This window comes from Pseudoliparis swirei, chromosome 24 (genome assembly GCF_029220125.1).
Source record: "Pseudoliparis swirei isolate HS2019 ecotype Mariana Trench chromosome 24, NWPU_hadal_v1, whole genome shotgun sequence".
NCBI classification, from domain to species: domain Eukaryota; kingdom Metazoa; phylum Chordata; class Actinopteri; order Perciformes; family Liparidae; genus Pseudoliparis; species Pseudoliparis swirei.
Genome location: NC_079411.1, coordinates 23636254 through 23657120, shown reverse-complemented (window position 1 = coordinate 23657120; position 20867 = coordinate 23636254). Strand labels below are relative to the sequence as shown.

The window sequence follows — 20867 nt, the reverse complement described above, 5'->3', positions numbered from 1 at the left end:
TAATAAAAGTCCTTCTGGACAGGATCAGTGTGAAATAGAAGATTACAACAACTATTTAGCTTGAGTACCCAGACGTGTTGTTATGCCTCAACACGTGGGGGAGCTCTTTTACAACACTTCCATGCAAGGGCTCCCATAAACTGCAAATTACAGAACATGGATGGATGTTCTGTTCTCTGCGTGTCATGGCTGTATAGACATTATACTCGTTATAGCATGCAAAATATGTGACTATACACATTGTTTTCTTGAGAATAAAATACTTGTTGAAAAAAGTTTTAAATGTTTATTTACGTTTTTTGCATCAAAAATCATATGAAAAGCTCGTCAAAGAAAACAACACTATTGATCTCACAGGATCAGTATTCACAGTATACAAGAACAGAATTTGGCTTGATAATCCCTCTCAACAAATCACTGTAACATGAAACATTGCATGTTTAACTGATAAATTAAAAACATGGTCCAGTTTAAGAACTTAAATATTTAAGGCATTACATATGTTGGCAAATATGACCGGGATTGCTTTTTTGAATACAATCCAACAATGAAACTTTAAAAAAAAAGATTTTAAATTTATTCTTTATTATCAATCCGAATGATTTATATTTTTACCTGATAGACATATATCATTGATGACACGATTACAGAACAGCAAGATCCTTTAAACCCCCACATATAAATAAAGATGTAATGTTGCTATACATCTATGAAACAAATACAACAAACCTGAGAATCATATTTTTAACAGAGTAAAAATTCCTTGGCACATATTTCAAGTCATTTTGCAATCGTTATGTATCATTTTAGCTCAAATTTAGTTACAATCAGAAAATGGACTAACAGAAGCCCATACTGTAAAAAATTGTCTTCTCAGTCATTACACATGAGAGCAAATACATTTCCATTCCAAAGAATAAGAAATGCATTTCATTACACACAATCGAATAAAATAAGCTGTAAGAAAAATTGATAAACCAACAAAAAAAAGCAATTAAATACTGTAGCCCCAGGTATTTACACAATTGAGATGTGTCTGGTTGTCAGTGCCAATTAAGACATCCAAACATCCCTTCTCTCAAAATATAAAAACCAGTGCAATTATCCTCATACTCTATGTGTACCATTATCGATGCTGTAGTTTTCCATAACCTGGCACCACCAGCACACACACACACACACACAGATCTTTCCTCTGCTGTTCGCTGTACAAGACGTGAGAAGTCAAGCGGACGTCACTGTGCAGGTTTCAGCAACAACCCCCGACAGACTCTCCTCTGCCAGATGGGACAGGTATTTCTGTGGAAGAAAAACAAAATAGTTTAATCCAATATACATCTTATATTCATATTCAAGAAAGCTGCTTCTTGATGAATGTCAGCATTGAGGTCAAACAACCAGCTGGTCACTCGTCTCCCACCAGCTGCATGTTGGATTGTACCAAACAGTTTTTAAGCTATTTATTGGCTCGGAAGCCGGGCTCTTTTTCTTCTTCATCTTTTTATGCAGCAGTTAAATAGTTTGGTAAAAAATCTGCATCTGATGCTGCCTTGGATTTAAACTGAATTGATAATAATGTAAACAATAATTAATTGAGTTGTAGTGAGTAAAGAAAAAATGAATTATGTAGTCAGACAAGGGACGTACTGTAAAATGATCTAAAACAATTAATCACCAGAACACAAACACAGAGAGCTTTGACGGACAGCACAAGTGTTTAAAACTGTTTTTTTTTCTCTCTTGGAATGTAAATCCATCAAATGTTTGAATCCATGCTCCTCCGGCTTGCCTCAGCTGCGCAGCCGGGAGCGGGAGAAATGCAAGATGGCTCGATGCTGAGTGGCAAATATTAAGAAACCTAATACAGTTGCATGTTTGCATGCAATGTGTTCAAGTGTTCGTGCTCCTTTGTTTGCCCATCTGACTGCATTCATACATTTTCTTTTAGTCTATAAATTGTCAGTGAGAGAAGTCCTTAAAGTCATTTTTCTCAAATACCTTTGTCCTCCCCCACAACTCGCCTTTTGACCCCATTTTTTAACCATTGTGTGTTTTTCTTCTCGTTACAAACAAACAAACAAAAAAACACTCAAAACACTTAAACACACTTAATTCTAAAATTTATAATTTTAATAAATTTTTGGAGGTTTAATTAAAATTGCAAAAAAAGGGTAAAATATAAAAAATAATAAAGGTAAGGAGGAGGAGGATTTGATTGAACAAAATCAAACAAAGGAGGGAGGGGGGTGTAATATTGATTCGGGTCAAAATGACCCTAAGGCAACACAAGGGTTAAATTGTCTTGTTTTTCCAATAATTAGTGTAAAGAACAAAGACATTTCATTTAAATTCATATCATTTTCAATTTTGAGGAATCCAGGTAAGCTTTTTTTTTAAACACAGTTAATCAATTAACAAAATAATATAATTAATATGATTGTATATTAATTGTATACATATTTGATGTAAGATTTAAAGTAATATGTATACCCAAAATAAGACTGTACATGACAAGAAAGGCAAAGAAATGTAATATAACACGCAGGTGCTGGAACTCAGCAACAGGTGGTGATCTTGTGAATCTTGCTGGAGTATATGTGGCATACATATTTTAATTCTTGATCTTACACTTGGTAGTATAAAAGTTGTGACAGCACATGCAGACATGTTGTATATGTATACTTACAGAATACACACAGCGTGTCTGCATACATTTTTTTTAGCATCCTCATATAATTCAAGGATGGAAGAATGAATACAATATGGAATAAAAAATCCAGATTATCATTGTCTTCCTTCTCATCATCATCTCCATCATCATCCCCTGAAGGACTGGAGTGTCACCGATGCGCGCGTACCTGTAGGTTCCTGTAATGCACGGTGCTGCGGCAGTGAATGGTCTTTGCAGTCTCCTCACTGTTGTAGAACAGGCCGCAGAGTTTACAGTAGAAGCCGGTCCTCGGCACGACGAACTCCACTCCTATTGGACGACAAGCACAACTATTAAAATGAAATCCCAGAACTCAGCACCTGACAGATGGGTATTTACCATAATAGCACTTGAGGCAATACAGTTGTTGCACTTTGTGTTTAAAATAGATATAAAAAGGTTTAATTTGATCCAATTTTGGAGAAAAAAAATGCTTATTTTATTCACTGAACCACTTTTTTTGTCGTTCTCATTCATTCAAGAGAAAGCATGCAACATTACTTATACGACCTCTACATCTTGCTTCTGCACTCCAGCTACAACATACTATTTGATTAATTCTAGTCAACATAAAATATTTTTAAAATACAATTTTTCATTTAATTTAACTAGGATACAAAAAAAGGACAAGATATATTACCGAAAAAGTGCTAAAGTGAAAACTTTTATATATACTTTGAAGTGTTTTATGTAACTTAGATATGATATACAATTCAAAGGGAAACTTCACACAATGACCGCCAGATCAACTTCAAAAGGCTGAAACCACAAGATTAGACGTTAGTAAACTGGACATAAAAAGTTTCCATAAAAAACCCAACATTTTACGATTTACGACACGACATTCAGAGCAAACGATATAGTGGGGTAATGTCTATGTGAGCAGAGAAATAAATCACTCTTACTGTCAGGGAGTAATCCGGTAAACACTGTTAGCTCTGTCAGCGCTGTTGTGGTTGTTTGCGCCGTTAGCTCCGAGCCGCTGGCTGTGCCATGTTCCATGTGGAGGCAATAGCTATCGGCTACTCTTAGTTTGAAATCTAGATATCTTTGTTTACCTTTAACAGTTTATCTCGCTAAAACAAATACCCTTCTCCAACATGTAAGTCTGTTATTTTAGTCCTTTACAAAAAAAAATACACCGTTGAAATGAGTATCAAGGTACACTTCAACAACACATAATTGGCTATGACAACAACAACAAAAACATGGCAAAAACAACAACTAGATGACTCATCAGTGTTAAATCTGTCTCAGCCATGCTATCAATGGACACAGCTTGCTCTGGACACACACACATACACACACACACACACAGGAATAGCCAAACCATGTGCCTGTACTGTGGACTATTGTTGTGACACTGCACTCGGGCGTATGTAAGTCTCCATGCAGCGGGCCCAACATTGGCCATGTGCTGCTCCGTGTCATTCTAGCCCTAATGATAATATAAATACTCATCTCCCAGGGGTGCGTTTCACATCCTGCTCACAGAAATAGGTCAGCGAGTGGCCAAGCAATTCCAGTCAATTAGAATGCTAATGCAACAGGTTGTCAGTGCACGTATTAATGGTGTACATGACAACATTATAAACGTATCTCTTTAAACATCATTAAACACAGATCAGTTCAAAGACTCTTATGCTGGGTTTATTACAGCCGGAGAATTCTGATCCAGTTTTATCATTATAACTACAGCTGAATCTTTTATTTCTTTACATAACTTGAGGATCTCAAATACAGTGCGTATAGTTCCCAATTTCATTGTATTTTCAAACATTCAGAGTGATAATTGAACCACTGCTTACCCAAAGGGATGCTGTGTTCACTGACAGCTTTGTCTTGCTCACGAGATGGCGAGGGGGCATCGATCTCTGTAAAAGGCATATCAGTTATAAGAAAAGCATAATAAAATACCAAAATGTGCTTTTTTTTAGCCATGGTAGGAGAAAAAACTTTTAAATACTAATTCAACACGGAGTATTTACCTTTACTTAAGCGATAAGGTACGAGGGGCAGTACTGTATCGTCAATAATGTCCTGTTCAAGGGAGTTGTTAGGCCCTACGTTAGGGCCTAGATTAATTATTGCCTATTATTACAATGGCTAGAGTGGTTTTTTTACACTCGTTTATTTAATTACATGACATAGTAGCAGGGAATATCTCAAACTATATATTTCCTTCGGGAAAAGAACAAATACATAGGTGCGTGCAACAATTAGTGCTTCAGAAAATGCAAATCCTTTATATTTGTAAGAATAACCAGAGCTTAGTATGTCGACTACAGTCCATTTAGTTGCCTTACATATGCTTAGTGCAACTTCTGTTAATTTATTTCCTTTCAGAATGCCTTTTTTGACAAAAAAAATACATAAATGATTAATACTTCAGCAAAAAATGTTTTGGGACAATCGACTAATTGATACATTTACTAATCTATCCCACTGAGATAGACTTGACGGCATCTAAACCTATGGTTTAGGATGCTTCATGTAACTCACGCTCAATCGTTCATGGTTCTGCAGCTAACATTTTACTTTTTTCTCAAGTACCTTTTTGATGAATCTCATCCTTGTGTTGAAGCCCATTATCGATTGTTTCTGTGACCTGTTCTACTTCCAGGCTTTTGTTGTCCTCTGACACACAACTGTGATTTTCCATCGGCTCCTCTGATGGCCCACTTTGGGTTACTTTATCCTCTAAACTTGCGTCCTCCAGTGCCGCCTTGAACTCCTCACTGGGGAAGTCCATAAGGTTGGTGATTGGTAGCTCAGGAGTCACTGGACTGAGTGTCTGGTCTTCAGGACTGGCTGCTGTCAAAACACTCATCGGTTTCTCATTTACAGAGATTTCTTCCGGGTCTCCAGCATCCTCACAGAACTCTTCCTGATTAGACTTTTCATTAGCTGTCGTCACCACCTCACAAGAGGAGGCGAATGAGCAGGAGGAGGAGGAAGAGGAGGTAGGTGGTGGTATATGCTCCTCCGCTGCTTCTTCCTCTGCAGACTCTTTGGGGCAGGATACATACTCCTCCAGCTCGGGAAGGTCCGGCTCACTTATGGAATCATCTTCTCCTCCCACTTCATCTACAGTGACCAGTTCCTCCATGTTCTTAGGATACCAACACTCTTCATCGCTTTCATCTCCACTTTCCCACTCCTTCGCCTGAGAAAATGGATCGAGAAAACAGTCATTAATACTCTACTCTGCAGTCGTAGTACCCTGGAGCTATAAAAGAGGATGTTTACAGTTCCCATGAGAGGAGTTTGAATGTATAATTAAGATGGTAATGCTTTTGCTTACAGTGTCTCTTTCTTTACTACATTCATGAGACTCTTTTGGCACATTGCTTTGCTGAGGTGAAACTGATTTGTCTTTTGACTTGCGATCCTGCAAAAAGAAATACCTTAACAGCTAGAAAGATGTGCCATGCAAAGTATACAACAACAAATGATATTTAAAAAAAGTTACTCACAGTATTTTCCGGAGTTTTTTCTTTCTCATTTTTTTCCGCGCTGATGAACCTCCTGCTTGTCGTTTTGCTCCTATCTTTCCCCGGCGAACCCTGCCTCTTGTCTTCTTGCGTTATCTCATACTCAGAATGCCTCGATCGACTGTGGTAGTCGCCGCCATCCCTCCTCTTGGGCTTGGTGTCGTGCCTCTGGTACGGAGGTCTGGGCGGCTTGTCTGACTTGTACATGTGTTCCTTTGGGTAAAACTCATCCTCCATTTTCCTGTAAGAGCTGAAGGGCATGCCTTGAGGGCTGCCTCGTGGGTGCCAGTCTCTATTGCCCCTCATCCCTTCACCTCCTCCTCCTCCTCCTCCTCCGCCTCCACCCTCTCGCTCATCAGCAGATCTCGAGCTGACATGATCTAAGGGTTTCTGGTAAGCCTTCCGGCGTTCAGCTGCCCGTCCATTTGGCCGGTCGTCCTCCACACCGCCGCCATTCCTCCATGGGTCATCCCTCTCCCTTTCGTCCTCACCCCTTCTTACGTGGGATGACCAATCCCAAGAGCCCCGGCGGGGGCCCAGACCATTGCTGTTTCTCTCCGGACCCCTGCACGGTGCCCCCTGGGGGCTGTGGGCCGAGCTGCATGATGTAAAACTGGGGCTGTGGGAATGAGGACTCAGGGAGCGGCTGATTGGGCTGCGGGAGCGTGCTCTCTCTGGGACGTAGCTGGAGGGAAATGATGGTCAGATTACAGGGAGAAATGCTCTAAAACTGCACTCTGTATCATCATTTTGTAGATCATAAATATTCCACTGGTTTAAGTAATCTACAAAATATTTATCTTCATGGATTTCCATTTTGATTTCCTGAATGAGTGACTCAAATAACTTGGAAGAAGCCTGATGAAGTCGGATGAAAAGTTGCCTTACTGTTCAATTTCGTCATCCCTTCCCCGCTGAGAGGTGATATCCTGGATGATGGACTGAAGATCTTTACCTGGTTTCTATAGAGAAAATAAATTCCAGTTCAGAATCAGAATCAGAATGAGCTTTATTGACCATGTACATGTGCACATACGTGGAATTTGACTCCGGTTGAACGTACGCTCTCGTACATACATGTCATTTACAATATAACAGGATGAATATAAAAAAGACATGGGAGACAGCAGAATAGCAACATGTATGTACAATATAATTAAAAAAATAAAAGTGACAATGTAATGAGCTAATGAGTGAAGTAATGAGCCAACGCAGCCTGCTGTTTCCTTTGTCTTGCAGCCTTACCTTGAGCTGCAGCTCTTTGTATCTCTTAGACATCCGTATAAGAAGTTTCTGATTGTTAATCATAGCTGGAGTAAGTTGGTAGTATTGAGCCATGGCCTGAGCTGCTTCGACATACGCCATCTCCAGAAAGGCCTGATGGGAGAACATCAAATTGGTATGAATAATAATCCCCTTCTGACAGTTATATGGTTTCTCTTGCATCTGCACGATTTTGTCTCACATTTCACATGTCAGACTGGATTTAAGATAATTTATGAAAATCCTCATCTTAAACTATCACATTCCCTTACCATCGCAGTTGCTTTAGCCCCTGAAACCAATACTAGCGCTTTAGTATGAAAGCTTTCAATCTGATAGGCGTGATATTAATGGCGTAATTCAGTCCTGAAACCTGAGTCAGTTGTAATGTTAGTTACACAGACAGTTTTAAAAAAAAGAGTACGTGCAGACAATTTGATTTGCATTTTGAAGCATTTCTTTCAAGAAACAAGATTCAATATGTCTTGGAACTCGTTGATGAACAGTAATATTCGTGTACCTGATGAGTAGAGCGCATGAGAAGGTAGTTGGTGACTTTGCCAAAGGGCAGTCCCAGGTTGATGACATCATTCTCTGTGCAGTTGCCCTCGGGGAGGTTGCAGATGTGGACAACTCGCCCAGCTGTGGCTTTTCTGGGTGGAAATGGCTGCAAAAAGTATATAAACAATTACAACCATGAATATTGTTTCATGTTTCACAGACCATTGTTAAAAATCAATGTAGATCAACATCCTGCTTACAATAAGATGAACACCATGAATATATACGAGGCTATAGTCATCTGGTGTTGTTTAACTTTAGGGTGCAAACCTGCCGACCCGATAGAGAAAACAGGACTTCTGGGATCATTGTGCACTGAACCCAAGCTCACTGCTCAAAGCAGATCACCTCCTTTTCTATTTCCTCATGGGTAACTAAAGATATGTAAGATATAAAATAAAACTATAACAGTTGGGGAACTTTCAAACTTCACTTTTGACACAGCTAGGCTAGACGCCAAAAGTGTCGGTGTGCTCTTTTAACAATCTGTACAGCCCATCAGAGTCGATCCTACTGTAAAGAACGAGTGTGTCTAACATTAATGTAACACTACCACACAGGATGTCATGTCTGTTTCCCTCCTCAATAAAACTCACCTCATTCCATCTATTAATAGCTACTTGGCAGTAGTGCAGCAGTGATAATGAAAGTGTACTTGTTTGGATTTAGAGACTTGTCAGCTGACTGGCCTCAGACATTTGACACAAATCCCTGTGTGCTGCCAACTATAGCGGCTTGCATTGCTTTTTTTACTTAAAGCAACACTATGTAACTTTTCACTTTTGGCGCCCCCTTCAGGTTTTTAGGTATCGATTTCAGTGTCGTAAATACCCAGTGACGATAGATGCAGCCTCGCATACACTTGTATTGAGTTGGGATCATGTGTTGTCCTGTATTATAATATTATTATTATTATTTGTACGTGTCGCGGGTTATAAAAGGTGACGAGGGGGAGGTGACGCGAGGGTTTTTTTGTTTGGAGCGCGCTGACCGACGGCGGACTCAGAACGGCAGCAACCGGCGACTTTCTATTTTGGATTCATACCAACGGGCGGGATCACTAATAGAAGACTGCGCAGGAACACTGTGAACTGGCCCAGCACCGACCGGACTAGGGTGAAGTAGCGCGGGGATTGAACGCGGCGCCTCGCCACGTCTCTGCCTGGTCGATCAGCTGTTTGCCGGCTTTTGGGGGGGGGGTGCGCGTGCAGTCATTTCCTTTTGTTTTGGGGGACTGCAAATGTGGAGTACGTGTGATCGAATACAATATTGTTGACAACACCAAAAAGCTACATAAAAAAGCTACCCTTATACTGGAGCTGCGAGCGTGGAGTGGCACTATATGACATTGCGTAATCACTGCCAGAAAGCAGGTCGAAGTACATCCGCCGGATATACCGGGCGGCTTCAGAATCTTACATAGCGGAGTTATTTCCCCACAGACCCCCGATGGCAATAGCGGAGACGCAAATCGTCATATTAAAAGTCATTGTAGCGGCACAATCTTTTTCAAGCTGTTATTTTAAGGTCCAAAAGTTACATAGTGTTGCTTTAAAAGAAAATGTGTAAATGAGCCCTACATTATATTTGTCCTCATGGAGACACACGGGAGGCTGCATAGAGACAGTACAGAGATGGATAAATTAATTTAACCTGCTTTGGTTTTAGATATTGCACGATCATTGCTTCTACTAGGACATTGCTTTATTATTATCATATTTACTTTGATATATTTGTTTTCAAGGCAGATATTGTTAACAGTGTTTAGTCTTCCCTTCTTTATCTTTTTAGATTGGTCTTTACCGTTGTCCCCCTCCATCTCTTTCCAAACAGCCATGCTAAGAAGGTAACATGTGAAGGAAAAGACTGCCGTCCATGCATTATATGCATCCTTTCAGTTGTTTCACCTTTTCCATTAGTTCCCTGGAACAATTTACTCCGAAAATGAGATCATCATGTTTTTATCAAATATAAAATTCAGCACTACACGATACCAGTCCCAGCTGTGGAGACACTGGTACAGCTGTCTATTTATAAAGCATATGTAGTTCTCTGTTTTGTACTTGTGATTTTTGTATGTATTTTATTATATTTTAATGTTTTGTACTATCTGGACCTTGCGTCTGTAATAAAAGTTTGATTGACTTGTTACATTTATAACAAAAAAAATCCAAAGTCAAGTTCCACCGACTGATTTAATCTGCCTTTATTCTATAGTTATTAAACTAGATGTTGGACATACAGTTTCACACCTCATGTTCCCCTAACATCCAGGCAGAATGCGGATCTATAGCATCGTATCTTGGAGTCTTATTTCTGCAACCATTGTGCTGCCACTGCAAGTTTTCCCCTCCTCCTCCTCCTCCTCCTCCGACAAACAGTTCCATGTGCGAGACAGACTCGGGTCTTTTCGGACGAGAATGTAGGATCACTGTTTATACCGGGAATTTCTTCCGGGAAACCAGGAACACTAACGTACGCTTCACACTGGGAAGTGTAGAATGTAAAAGGACGAAGAAGCAAACAATCTCAAAGTCACTTTACTTTGCATGGTTTAACATAATTAGAGCCAAATATATCAGTATTCATACATAAATTACATGTGATTGTCTCTACAAAAAAAAAAGATGATGATGATATTAGTAGTTAATAAACTGATTTTCTTTTAAAAGGGTACTCAACTATTTCACAATGTGGATATTATACATTATTGCAGTTATTTATATTCACAAACTGCTCAGAAGATCTAACTATCAATACAACTACGAGCCAGATCCCTAAATGTCCATGCCACAAGTAAATGGCTTCTTGCCAGCAGATGAGAAGAGCAATAAGTCTATCAACAGCTCTGTGCCATCACCAGGACACACAAAGGTCAGAGCCGGTCGGGGTCAATAAACAGATCCCGGAATAGGCTGTTTATGTCCTGCGAATATTAGAGAGAACAAGAGTCTTGCTCACTGCGCTTACTAATGTGTGACCAGTAAAATCAGTTCTGCGTCTGGAAGCTCAGACAGTTTGACCACAGCATTGATGTCACAGTCAAGGTTGGCTCAGGCTCTAAACAGTAGCTGTTTCTGTTAACTGCAACTCAGCAGCACATGCATGCACCACACACACTGCCAGGTTCTCCTTAAATGGTCTAGTATGGGACTTTCAATATAGGGAACAACTAAAACAAAGAAATTACATTGAAGCAAAAACCTTTACCGAAACAATGTTATGGTTTTACGCTTTAAATCACACCAACAAATAACAGGTGATGCACTCACATTTATTATAGTTTGATTCTAAGAATTTAGAATGAACCTGGTCAGCCCCCCAAAAAAAATACAAAATACAAATTTAACTGGAGGTGAACTATGATTAAAAAATACATTGTGTTTATCAATGAACATTAATGAACCTAATTGTAAACGAACATGATTATTAATGATTCTCCATAATGTTTACTTCAGCGCATGTTAATTTGACTTTTTAACTTAAGAAAAAAAATACATAATTTCTTCCCTTCAATGTACTTTTCCAGAAATCTACCAATTAGATATTAGTCACCGTAAACTACGGTCAACCGAGGGAATGGCTTTACCTGCCAGAGTGTGTTCAGCCATATGTTGAACTGAAATACTTTCAACACTGTCACCGACTGACCGAGGGCCAAATGGCAGAAAGGATAACAACCACTTCACTCTGCCTGCTTTCCCGTTCCACTGACAGCGTGATGACTAGCATGAGCTTGAATCTCCCCACAGAACATGTGTGTTTATTTGTATTCAATTCAATTCAGTTTATTTGTATAGCCCAATTTCACAAATTACAAAATTTGTCTCGGAGTGCTTTACAATCTGTACACAGAGACATCCCTGTCCCAAAACCTCGCATCGGATCAGGAAAAACTCCCAAATAACCCTTCAGGGGGGAAAAATGGAAGAAACGTTCAGGAGAGCAACAGAGGAGGATCCCTCTCCAGGATGGACAGGTTCATGTTGGAGGATCCAGGGAGAAAGTCAGTCTAGTTTCTCCCCACGTTCCTTCGCAGGGCGCTCACGCGCCGATTCCTCGGATCGCTTTCCCCGTCTCTCACCAGCCTGAAACGTTACACCACTGCCTTTGGGTTGTGACCAGAAGGTCTTAAGGTCTGTGCTTCTCACAGCAGTTAGCTGTAAGCCTGTGTTTATCTCTGTTTAAGTGTTCTTATCACATAAAACTACTGTATTTACTGCAGTCCAAACTTAGGACTGCTTTACGTGCGAGCGTGCACAATATATGCTTCTATGTGCTAGTGCACGCGTGTGCGTGAGCTTCTCCATACAGGTTGTGCACATTTCTCTTCATTTTAACTTTCATATACAAACATAAGTAAATAAAACGAAAAACATAGAAAATAAATGCACAGATTTGTATTGCATGCATTTTAACGGTGCATTTGTGTGTGCTCTCTGTTCAAAACAGGGCTTTAACACCAGTAAAACCCCACCTGTTCTGCTCTAACAGGTGTGTGTTTATAGCAACCAACATTAGCTCATGTAGCACAGCCTATAAATATTTTCCCACCGCTACAATAAAACCCTTTGTCCAAAACCAGCCAATGACTTTCAAGTGACTGAGTTCAGGCTCCTGTTAAATTGTCTGCTCTGGCAATGAATAAAAAGAGGGCTGATACCAAACAGCCAAGTCATGCATGTTTGTTGGAAAGGAAGAAGTGGTTTTACGGTGGAAAGGATGTAAGTTAAACAACATGGCCGCACTCAGAATCTGCATCCGCCCTTGTCGACTATAGAAATCTTTATTCTTAGATCCTAACATAATCTTTTACAAAGACCAAATTGTCCTTTGTATCTAAATCGTGCTCTTCACTATATACACGTACACATTTTCAAGGTAACCAGATAAGATAATACATGAAAAAGATAAGTAATAGCTAGGATATATATATATATATATATATATATATATATATACATACATACATATATAGATAGGCCTTACCCTTTCTTTGGTGTTTTTATATTGGCTAATGAAAACATAAAAAAATATATAAATATAAATAAATAAATATATATATATATTTTTTTAATACATAAAATCCTCATAAATCTTAAATGTTAGTTAGGCAAATAAAAAACTGTATCCTACATTTGTTCTATAGTGTGAATAGTGTAAGTGTGTATACTGTATAATACGGCTTGAATCAAGAGCTGATGTATTTTTTGGGCCTGAACATTTTCTACATGGTATGTTCCAAGAGCTGTAACACAATACTCAATAGACAGTGTGTACAGTATGCCTCTGTGTGCAGGTATGTCTCTGTTAAGTCATACCCGCTGACTGTTGAAAGCTGCGCGCTGGGCACTAAAGATGGCTTTCCACAGGTTTGGTGGGGGTGATTTTCACCTCGCTATGAGGACACGTGCATTCGTGATGGACGCCCATCAACAGCTGCTGTTTTTCAACCCCAGTCTGGAGCTGTGGGGCAGCAAGCAGCAAATCTATTCTGAATAATACTCTAATTTAATTGTAGCCAAAAGCCAAGTGATGAGCTTTTCTTCAGAATGTTTACCCTGACACATTCTTACAATGTATTATATGTCTGCCTTCCAAGTTTTACAATTAAGTGAGTTGGCATCAATCATATAAATGAATAGTCTTATAGTTTGACCAAGCATGGACAAATCTGATGGCTTTTATTACAAATTAGAAGAGGGGTCAAATATTCAGGGAACGGATTTGTGTTTTTAGGGAAATGCAGAGTGGTGTATACAAATAAAAAAAATAAAAAAAATCGATGTATGTATGTGTGTGTAGGTATGTATGTGTATATATATATATATATATATATATATAAAAATACAAAATATAAAAATATAAATAAAAATAAAACGGTGCAAAATTATATATACATATATATATATATATATATATATATCATTTTGCACTGTTTTATCTTTTTATTTTTTTATTTTTATGTCTGACATTTCTGTATTTGGTTTATGTTAATATATCTAAGCGAACAAAAAAATGTAAGTGAAAAATTAAAAGAATTCTGATTCTGGACTAATGCTCATTTTCATTTATTTCTCGCTTTACCACATCATGCCATGCAAGCGTCACTGCAGCGGCCCTTCAGCAGCTTATCCAAATCCTGCATCAGCACCCACAAGAGCTGCAATCAGTCAAAATGATTCTATTAAGGCTTTGTCACATGTGTAAGTGGAGCAAACATTATTTGTGAAGTGTAAATAATTACTTTCAGTTAGGTCTTACGTGTGTTGGAACATTTGCCTGCTCACGGCTTATGTGGACAGCTGCTTCAGTTAACATGAAACTGTTCTGTTTTGACATGGGTATAATTCTCGACACTGCTGAGCTGTGTCCAGTTTTACAGGAGGACGCACTTATAAATGGAAGATGTGTCACCCTAATGAACACATTAATGTAAGTAACGATAAAAAGTAGGATAACGCAACAGATTTTTTTTTTTAATCGAGTTATATATAACAACTACATAAAAGTTGCTGTCATATAAACCAATTTACCGCTTACATTCTATCAAGGGGCTGAATAATAATTTAAATAATAAGTTTTAAAAATGATATTATTTCCTTTATAAACAACGTTTTAATGGCAGCGAGTGAAAAAGAGTTGCCTGCTGTTGGGCCCCAGCAGCTGTTAACAAGAACATCTGTGTCTATTAATTAAGCAAACACCCTTTTGGCCTCATCCATTACACACGTTGTAGAGCTTTTCCTGCTGCTGAGCGGCACATTATTTTAAGAGACACAGAAGAGCGGCAGTATTTAGAAGTGTATTAAACGTAATTAGAGATTAAATATAATGATGTATCATCTTACTCTGCATCAAAGAACACAGATGGAAGCAGGCCAGTGTCCTCTGAGTCTATTATTGCAGCAGTCATTGTTAGAGTCACATATGAATCATTAATCACCATCAATCAAAGATATGATCAAGGTATAGCCGTGTTCATATTCCAGAATGACAGCTGGTCCTTTTCACTGGCATTCTTCAAAGCCGGTCACAAAATGGGATTTATATGTCAAGGGTAAACTATAATAATCCCAAGAAATAAAACATACATTCGTCTGACCTTTGACTCTGTCTGTTGTGAGGTGAATCCTGTGTCTGACGTGGGATAAATCTTCATGGCTGCAACGTATGATGCATTGGCTCCTGTAGATTCATCTGTGGAAACAAGTTTAAATTTGTATTTAATAATCTCTGCATAAAGTCGACAAAGTATTGTATCAAGTTAGTTGTTGACATGCATTGTTATAAATGTACAATAAATCACCTCTGGCCAGATCCTCCTCAAATTGAACAACATCAATAACCCTTGCATCTTTTTCATTTTCATTTCTTTTATGAGTTAGATTCTTAAACGTAATATGCCCTGCAATTATATTTTATTTTATTATATTGTATTGTATATATTGTAAACATGCTTGCTAGTGCAACAAAGACATTTCCCCATAGGATGAAAAAAGTATATCTAATCTAATCTAAATACTATTCACTTTAAGTGAATCATCCAAATCATTATTATAATTTTTTTTAAAATATTTTTTTGTATAATCCTGGAATTTTAAAACACTGGGTTGACACGAAACACGCATCAGTGCTTATACGGACATCTGGGAAGTATGATGATACTTTACTGTTAATATACTCTCAGGTTTCACTTTCACATACAAATGTTAAATCAAGACTTATTTCTAATTTGAAAAGACAATTTTTTCTTTTTTACTTACAACTAGTTTAACTTTCCCTACTTATAGTGCTATTGCTTGATTTCTAATTTTTGGGCAATGGTGCTGGCTTACTGCAACATGTGTGTCCTGGGTAGCTCAAAAGAAGACACAAGGTGTCCTTCTTATTTACAGCTATTGTTCTCCAACCTTTCAAAACCCTGAACTGAAAGAAGAATCAACACAAGCTAACGTATCAGTAAACAATGGTTGTCTGAGAGTAGAGACTATCTCAAAGACTCTCTTAAGCTCACTGCTAAGTGGTCAGTGATATAGAGAGGGATATAGAAATAGGGTGGACGGATACTGTCCATATGGTAGAAAACTGGTGCTCAATTTGTTTCTGTGTAGAAAAGCATTGGACAAGTGACATCAGCTTTATACATTTGCAGTTATAATATGTGCATCAACAACTAATAAAAAAAGAAACTAGAACAGGCACTCGGTAGAGCGCATACTTTCGCATATCACAAGATTGGGCATTGAATTATGAACATGTTGGCATTAGTTGCATGCCAATTGGATAGAAGTTGACCGCGCTATGATAAAAAGAAGATGTTGACCTTTTCATGACCTTGACCTTTGACCCGATCAATCCCAAAATCTAATCAAATGGTCCCCGGATAATAACCAATCATCCCACCAAATTTCATGCGATTCAAGAAGATGTTGACCTTTTTCAACAGCTTAGCAGCTTGTTCCGCCTCTTCCTGTCAAAACCTGATCGATCCCAAAATCTAATCAAATGGTCCCCGGATAATAACCAATCATCCCACCAAATTTCATGCGATTCGGTTTAATACTTTTTGACTTATGCGAATAACACGCATGCACGCACGCACGCATACAAATACACGGGATCAAAACATTACCTTTCCGCATTTTCAATGCGAAGGTAATAAGAAATTAACATTTGTATTGGTCCCTGTGGGGAAATTCTTCTCTGCATTTGACCCATCCTTAGTTATTAAGAAGCAGTGAATGTTGTGGTCCACCATATTTCGGATGAGTATTCATCAACAGACATCAATGTAACAGAATACACTGTGTCAAGTTATGAAACCATGATGCCTAATGCCCTCACGTAATTCTAAAAATACTGCCTGAGCTACATCACTCCGTTCCACATATTCCAGCCATCAGATAGAAATCCCCCTAACATTGCGAACAGACAGAGGTCGGTTGTGGTGACATATGGGTTACCCGTACCTTGACTTGCAGCCGAGTAGACCATGGAGTTCGTCCCTCCGTGGTTCAGACCTCCATCAGAAGACCTGCCGACAGCGTAGTGAACAGCACCAGCCGATACCACCGGCGCGCTGCAACAATCAGAGAAGGCTGATTTTAGCTGCCTCTCCCCTGCCTTGCTCGCTCATATCTTGTGACAGGGCTCATATTCATTGAAACATCAAGACAGCTTTATATGGAGCGAAGAAAAGCAAAATAAAATGTTCCAAACACTCAAGAGAGATATTGCTCGGAACTGATCTGCATAGAGCTAAAACTACAACAAACAGACATTAAGACAGCTGGTTAGTGTATGGGGAAATTACTTTATTAAACATGTTTACCTAGAATTGTTAGAAAATCAACCTTAATACCAAATGCCACTAGCTTTGTGACCATCGCAAATTGTCACTCTGTAGTAAAACAATTGTAAAAAAAAATTACAATCACAACTGACTTTAAACTCTGCCCAATACATTTTGGAGTTGCAAATAACTCACCTTTCGTGTGTGTACAAGGTACGGTTATGCAGGTGTAGTTTTCCCTTCACGTGCTGGTCCCAGTCCTAAAACACACACATACACACACACACACCATCCACACATAGTCTCAGACCTCTTGGAAACACTGGGAGCTCTGCCGGCCCTCCCATGGTAGGTCTTACATGCCCCTCGTGTAAGCTCATGTCTGAGAGCAGTTAAAGAGACAACATCTTGGATTGGTCAGTTAGTGGCCGACCCTTAAATCAAAACATTTAGCTTCAGGATAATTGCTGTTTTTAAGTTTGAAATTCCAATTTTTCAAATCCAAAGCAAGGACATTAACCCATGTTAGTGGTTCGAAAATCGTTTGAGCGTCACATGACTTCTTGGTTAATTTGAAGACAAACTTGCCCATTTTTTAAAATTCTCCATTGTCTATTAAGATGTGAGTTGAAAAATGAATAATTCCGTCTCGTGTCAGGCATTACCAGTTACATGTATGCTACGAAAACAAACAACGACTCAAACATTTACAAGCAGGCATTTCTATTTAGATTGATGGGTTCACTCACCTTGAGGTTGTAGACCTTCTTGTCACAGATGCTACACTGGTGTGGCAGTTGAGTGGGTGTGACAGCATGGTAGTCATTGACTTGGTAGGCCTGGAGTGTCCTGGAATCTGAAGATAGGCTTTCCTCGTTTCCATGCAGGGGTTGGTAGCCCCTAAACCCCTGCGAGCCACTTGAAGCAAAAGAGGAAACCCCACTGCTGGCGTTGAACTTGGGGTCAGGGGTCGGCTCCTCCGGGTTGTACAGTTGTGTTCTGGACCGAATTGTCTGCCCTGCTACAGTCCACACATTGGCAGCATTGGAAACCCTATCCACCCCTCCAGTGTGAATCAAGTTAGCGGGGCCTTTCCATTGCTCCTTGTGACCAGTGGAGTTATACACATTCACGTTCTGCTCATTGGCACTAAACCCAGCTTGTTGTCCCAGCACGTCACGCCCATAGAAATCTATCTGGAAACCAACATTGTTCATATTTTTTGCCTGAGTGTTAATCACTGTGTACTGTCCATCGCCGGCTGTGGCCGACGCTCCAGATGTTCCACCAACTAAGTTGTACTGAACACGCCTGTCAGTATCAGAAGGGTAAGTTGACGCTGATGTTTTGCTATACTCCGCACCCTGTTGGCCCACTGCCCCCCCTCCACCAGGGTGGTTCAGTCTCACATTCCCTGGGTTTTGGTTGAATCCCCCCCCAACCAAGACCCCCAACGCTGAATTTGAAGGGGAAAAACCTAGCACCCCCGTGTGGAAGGCACCGTGAGGGTTCCCAACCATAGTGGCCCGTAGGTGATTGAACAGCGGTTGGGACATGGCGACATTGGAAAGGACCTGATTGAGGACGGTGGCAGCAGTGGCTGAATTGCCACCGTGAGCCAATTTCAGGCGATGAAGAGTCAACTGAGCCTGGAGCTGAGCGAGCTGGATGCTGGCTGGGGTCAGGAGGAGCTGCTGGTTCTGAGGCGTCGTCTGCACACCGCCCGCACCTACCTGGAAGCACTTCTTATCGCCGTTGTCCACAAGCACTGTACTGATGCTACAGGGGAACAAAAAGGAAAAATATCAAACCACAGGAACCTCAACGGAGAAATCCACTCGCCTTGTTAGATCTCACTGAATAGCTGGGAAGGTAACTGCTAATAATTGTGTTAATGAACTATGTTACAATGGCTAATTTAATTAATAATAGAACTACAAAAATGACATTTGCTTAGCCCACTGCTTTCCTTTTCTTATTGGCATTAGAAAGTTTCAGCTCCCTATAGTCACACAATAATGTCCCCTACAGCGATCGCCTGCTAATAAGGAATCTACCAGAAGATGGGATGGATATGGGCATTGCCATCATCTGGCTGTCAGCGTGGCTGGGTTTAGGATAAACCAGAGGAAATACTAAGAGTCAAGAAGCATTAGGCAGATGGTTGCTGTTCTCTCACATAACAATGGAAAGCAAATGTGTTTTCTTTACGTTGAGTGGCGGATGGCGGTAGGGAAATGATGGCTATGTGAGCTGGGATGCAGAACAACGTGCCAAAAATATCTCATATTGTATAATTCCATTGTGTCTTTTCTGTACACCTGCTCTGGTAAGTTATCATCAACCAACGTGTGTAAATCCTAAACTTCTCAACCTCTCTTTGTCTCCTGGTTTCAGACATGATGGTCCAGATTCCTGACAAATAACATCCCCTCCGAGGTCAGTGAACTCAAAAATGAGAACATTCCTGCGGAAGTTGAGACGAGTAGACAGTAGCCTCCTTAGACCAATCACAACGTGTCACTAGACTGGCACTTTGATCACGGAGAGACTCCCTGAATCTCCTCCTTAAAGGGTGCTATCACACACAAATAAAGCATTGCAAGCATAAGCTAGCAAGAAAAAAATATGTATGTTGCAATCCCCACAACCGCTCTTGTTACTTTCAGTGTACAATTTTATCACAATAACAAACGTACAGCTTCAAATGACTTCCTACCAACATGTCGAACATGACGGACCGCCACAGCGAGGTCACAATACGCCTACCGCGGACCGGGTGCAACATAATTTAAATTTCTCGGGTGAAGATAGTAGTTGAAGTCGAAGAGGGACAGCTATATCAAGCTCGGTTCAGATATCAATAGGTTAGCCGTGCAGCGGCTATTTTTCCCCGACTGCTATACTGTTCCATACACACGGTTCTGTACACAACCACTTAGAACCGCGTCCGCAAACCGGTGCTGTGACCCTGTTTGACTGGCCTGTCCTTCTCTGATGAGCGCTCTCGCGATCCGTCTAAACTTAGTCGACTCAACTATTCATCACATCATCCCTGCTGAGCACCTGACACTGCCATATCTATAAAGCGCTCCGAACAACCCTGCTAAAAGGTGGCAGGCCAATTCCGTGAGACGTGGTGAAATCCTAAATTCTTCAGGCGCTAGATTTGTCAGACACAAAGTTTGCGTGCAGAGACACGGGATCCACTGCGCTATGGTTATTTGTGATCACGTTTCCACAGATTCTTCTGGAAATGTGGTACTGCAGATGGCGAGAGAAGGATTATTATAAAAAAAAGAGTTCTGGCTGTCCTTTTTAAATAAAGGGGAAGACGAAGAGATATTTGTATATATGAGTTTATGCAACTGAATCTTGTCGAGGATTATCGCCTCCAGGTCGGTCTGGCTTATGTCGTTGTGCTGTGGTTTTGGGATTACATTGCCACTTCATAAACTCATCATATAACAACCATAATTTATACTCTAAGCTAAATTGAGATATAGAAAGACCCTGCTGTCAACAAACGGTCCTGAACTCAAAC

General features: G+C 39.9%; 1 protein-coding gene across 2 annotated transcripts in view; it reads right to left on the bottom strand.

The window, feature by feature from the left end:
• Window positions 1-272: 272 nt before the first annotated feature.
• Window positions 273-20867, bottom strand: part of rbm20 (RNA binding motif protein 20) — a 51344-nt gene continuing 30749 nt past the window's right edge. For both annotated transcript variants that reach the window (XM_056409386.1, XM_056409387.1), the window contains exons 2-14: window positions 18073-19102; window positions 17519-17583; window positions 17001-17110; window positions 15134-15228; window positions 7988-8134; window positions 7450-7581; window positions 7093-7166; window positions 6187-6889; window positions 6015-6101; window positions 5264-5876; window positions 4519-4584; window positions 2859-2980; window positions 273-1299 (exon numbers count right to left, since the gene is read on the bottom strand). In XM_056409386.1, coding sequence (XP_056265361.1) covers window positions 1225-1299; window positions 2859-2980; window positions 4519-4584; window positions 5264-5876; window positions 6015-6101; window positions 6187-6889; window positions 7093-7166; window positions 7450-7581; window positions 7988-8134; window positions 15134-15228; window positions 17001-17110; window positions 17519-17583; window positions 18073-19102 — 3319 coding nt within the window. In that variant the 3' untranslated portion in view covers window positions 273-1224. The remainder of the gene's footprint in view (window positions 1300-2858; window positions 2981-4518; window positions 4585-5263; window positions 5877-6014; window positions 6102-6186; window positions 6890-7092; window positions 7167-7449; window positions 7582-7987; window positions 8135-15133; window positions 15229-17000; window positions 17111-17518; window positions 17584-18072; window positions 19103-20867) is intronic.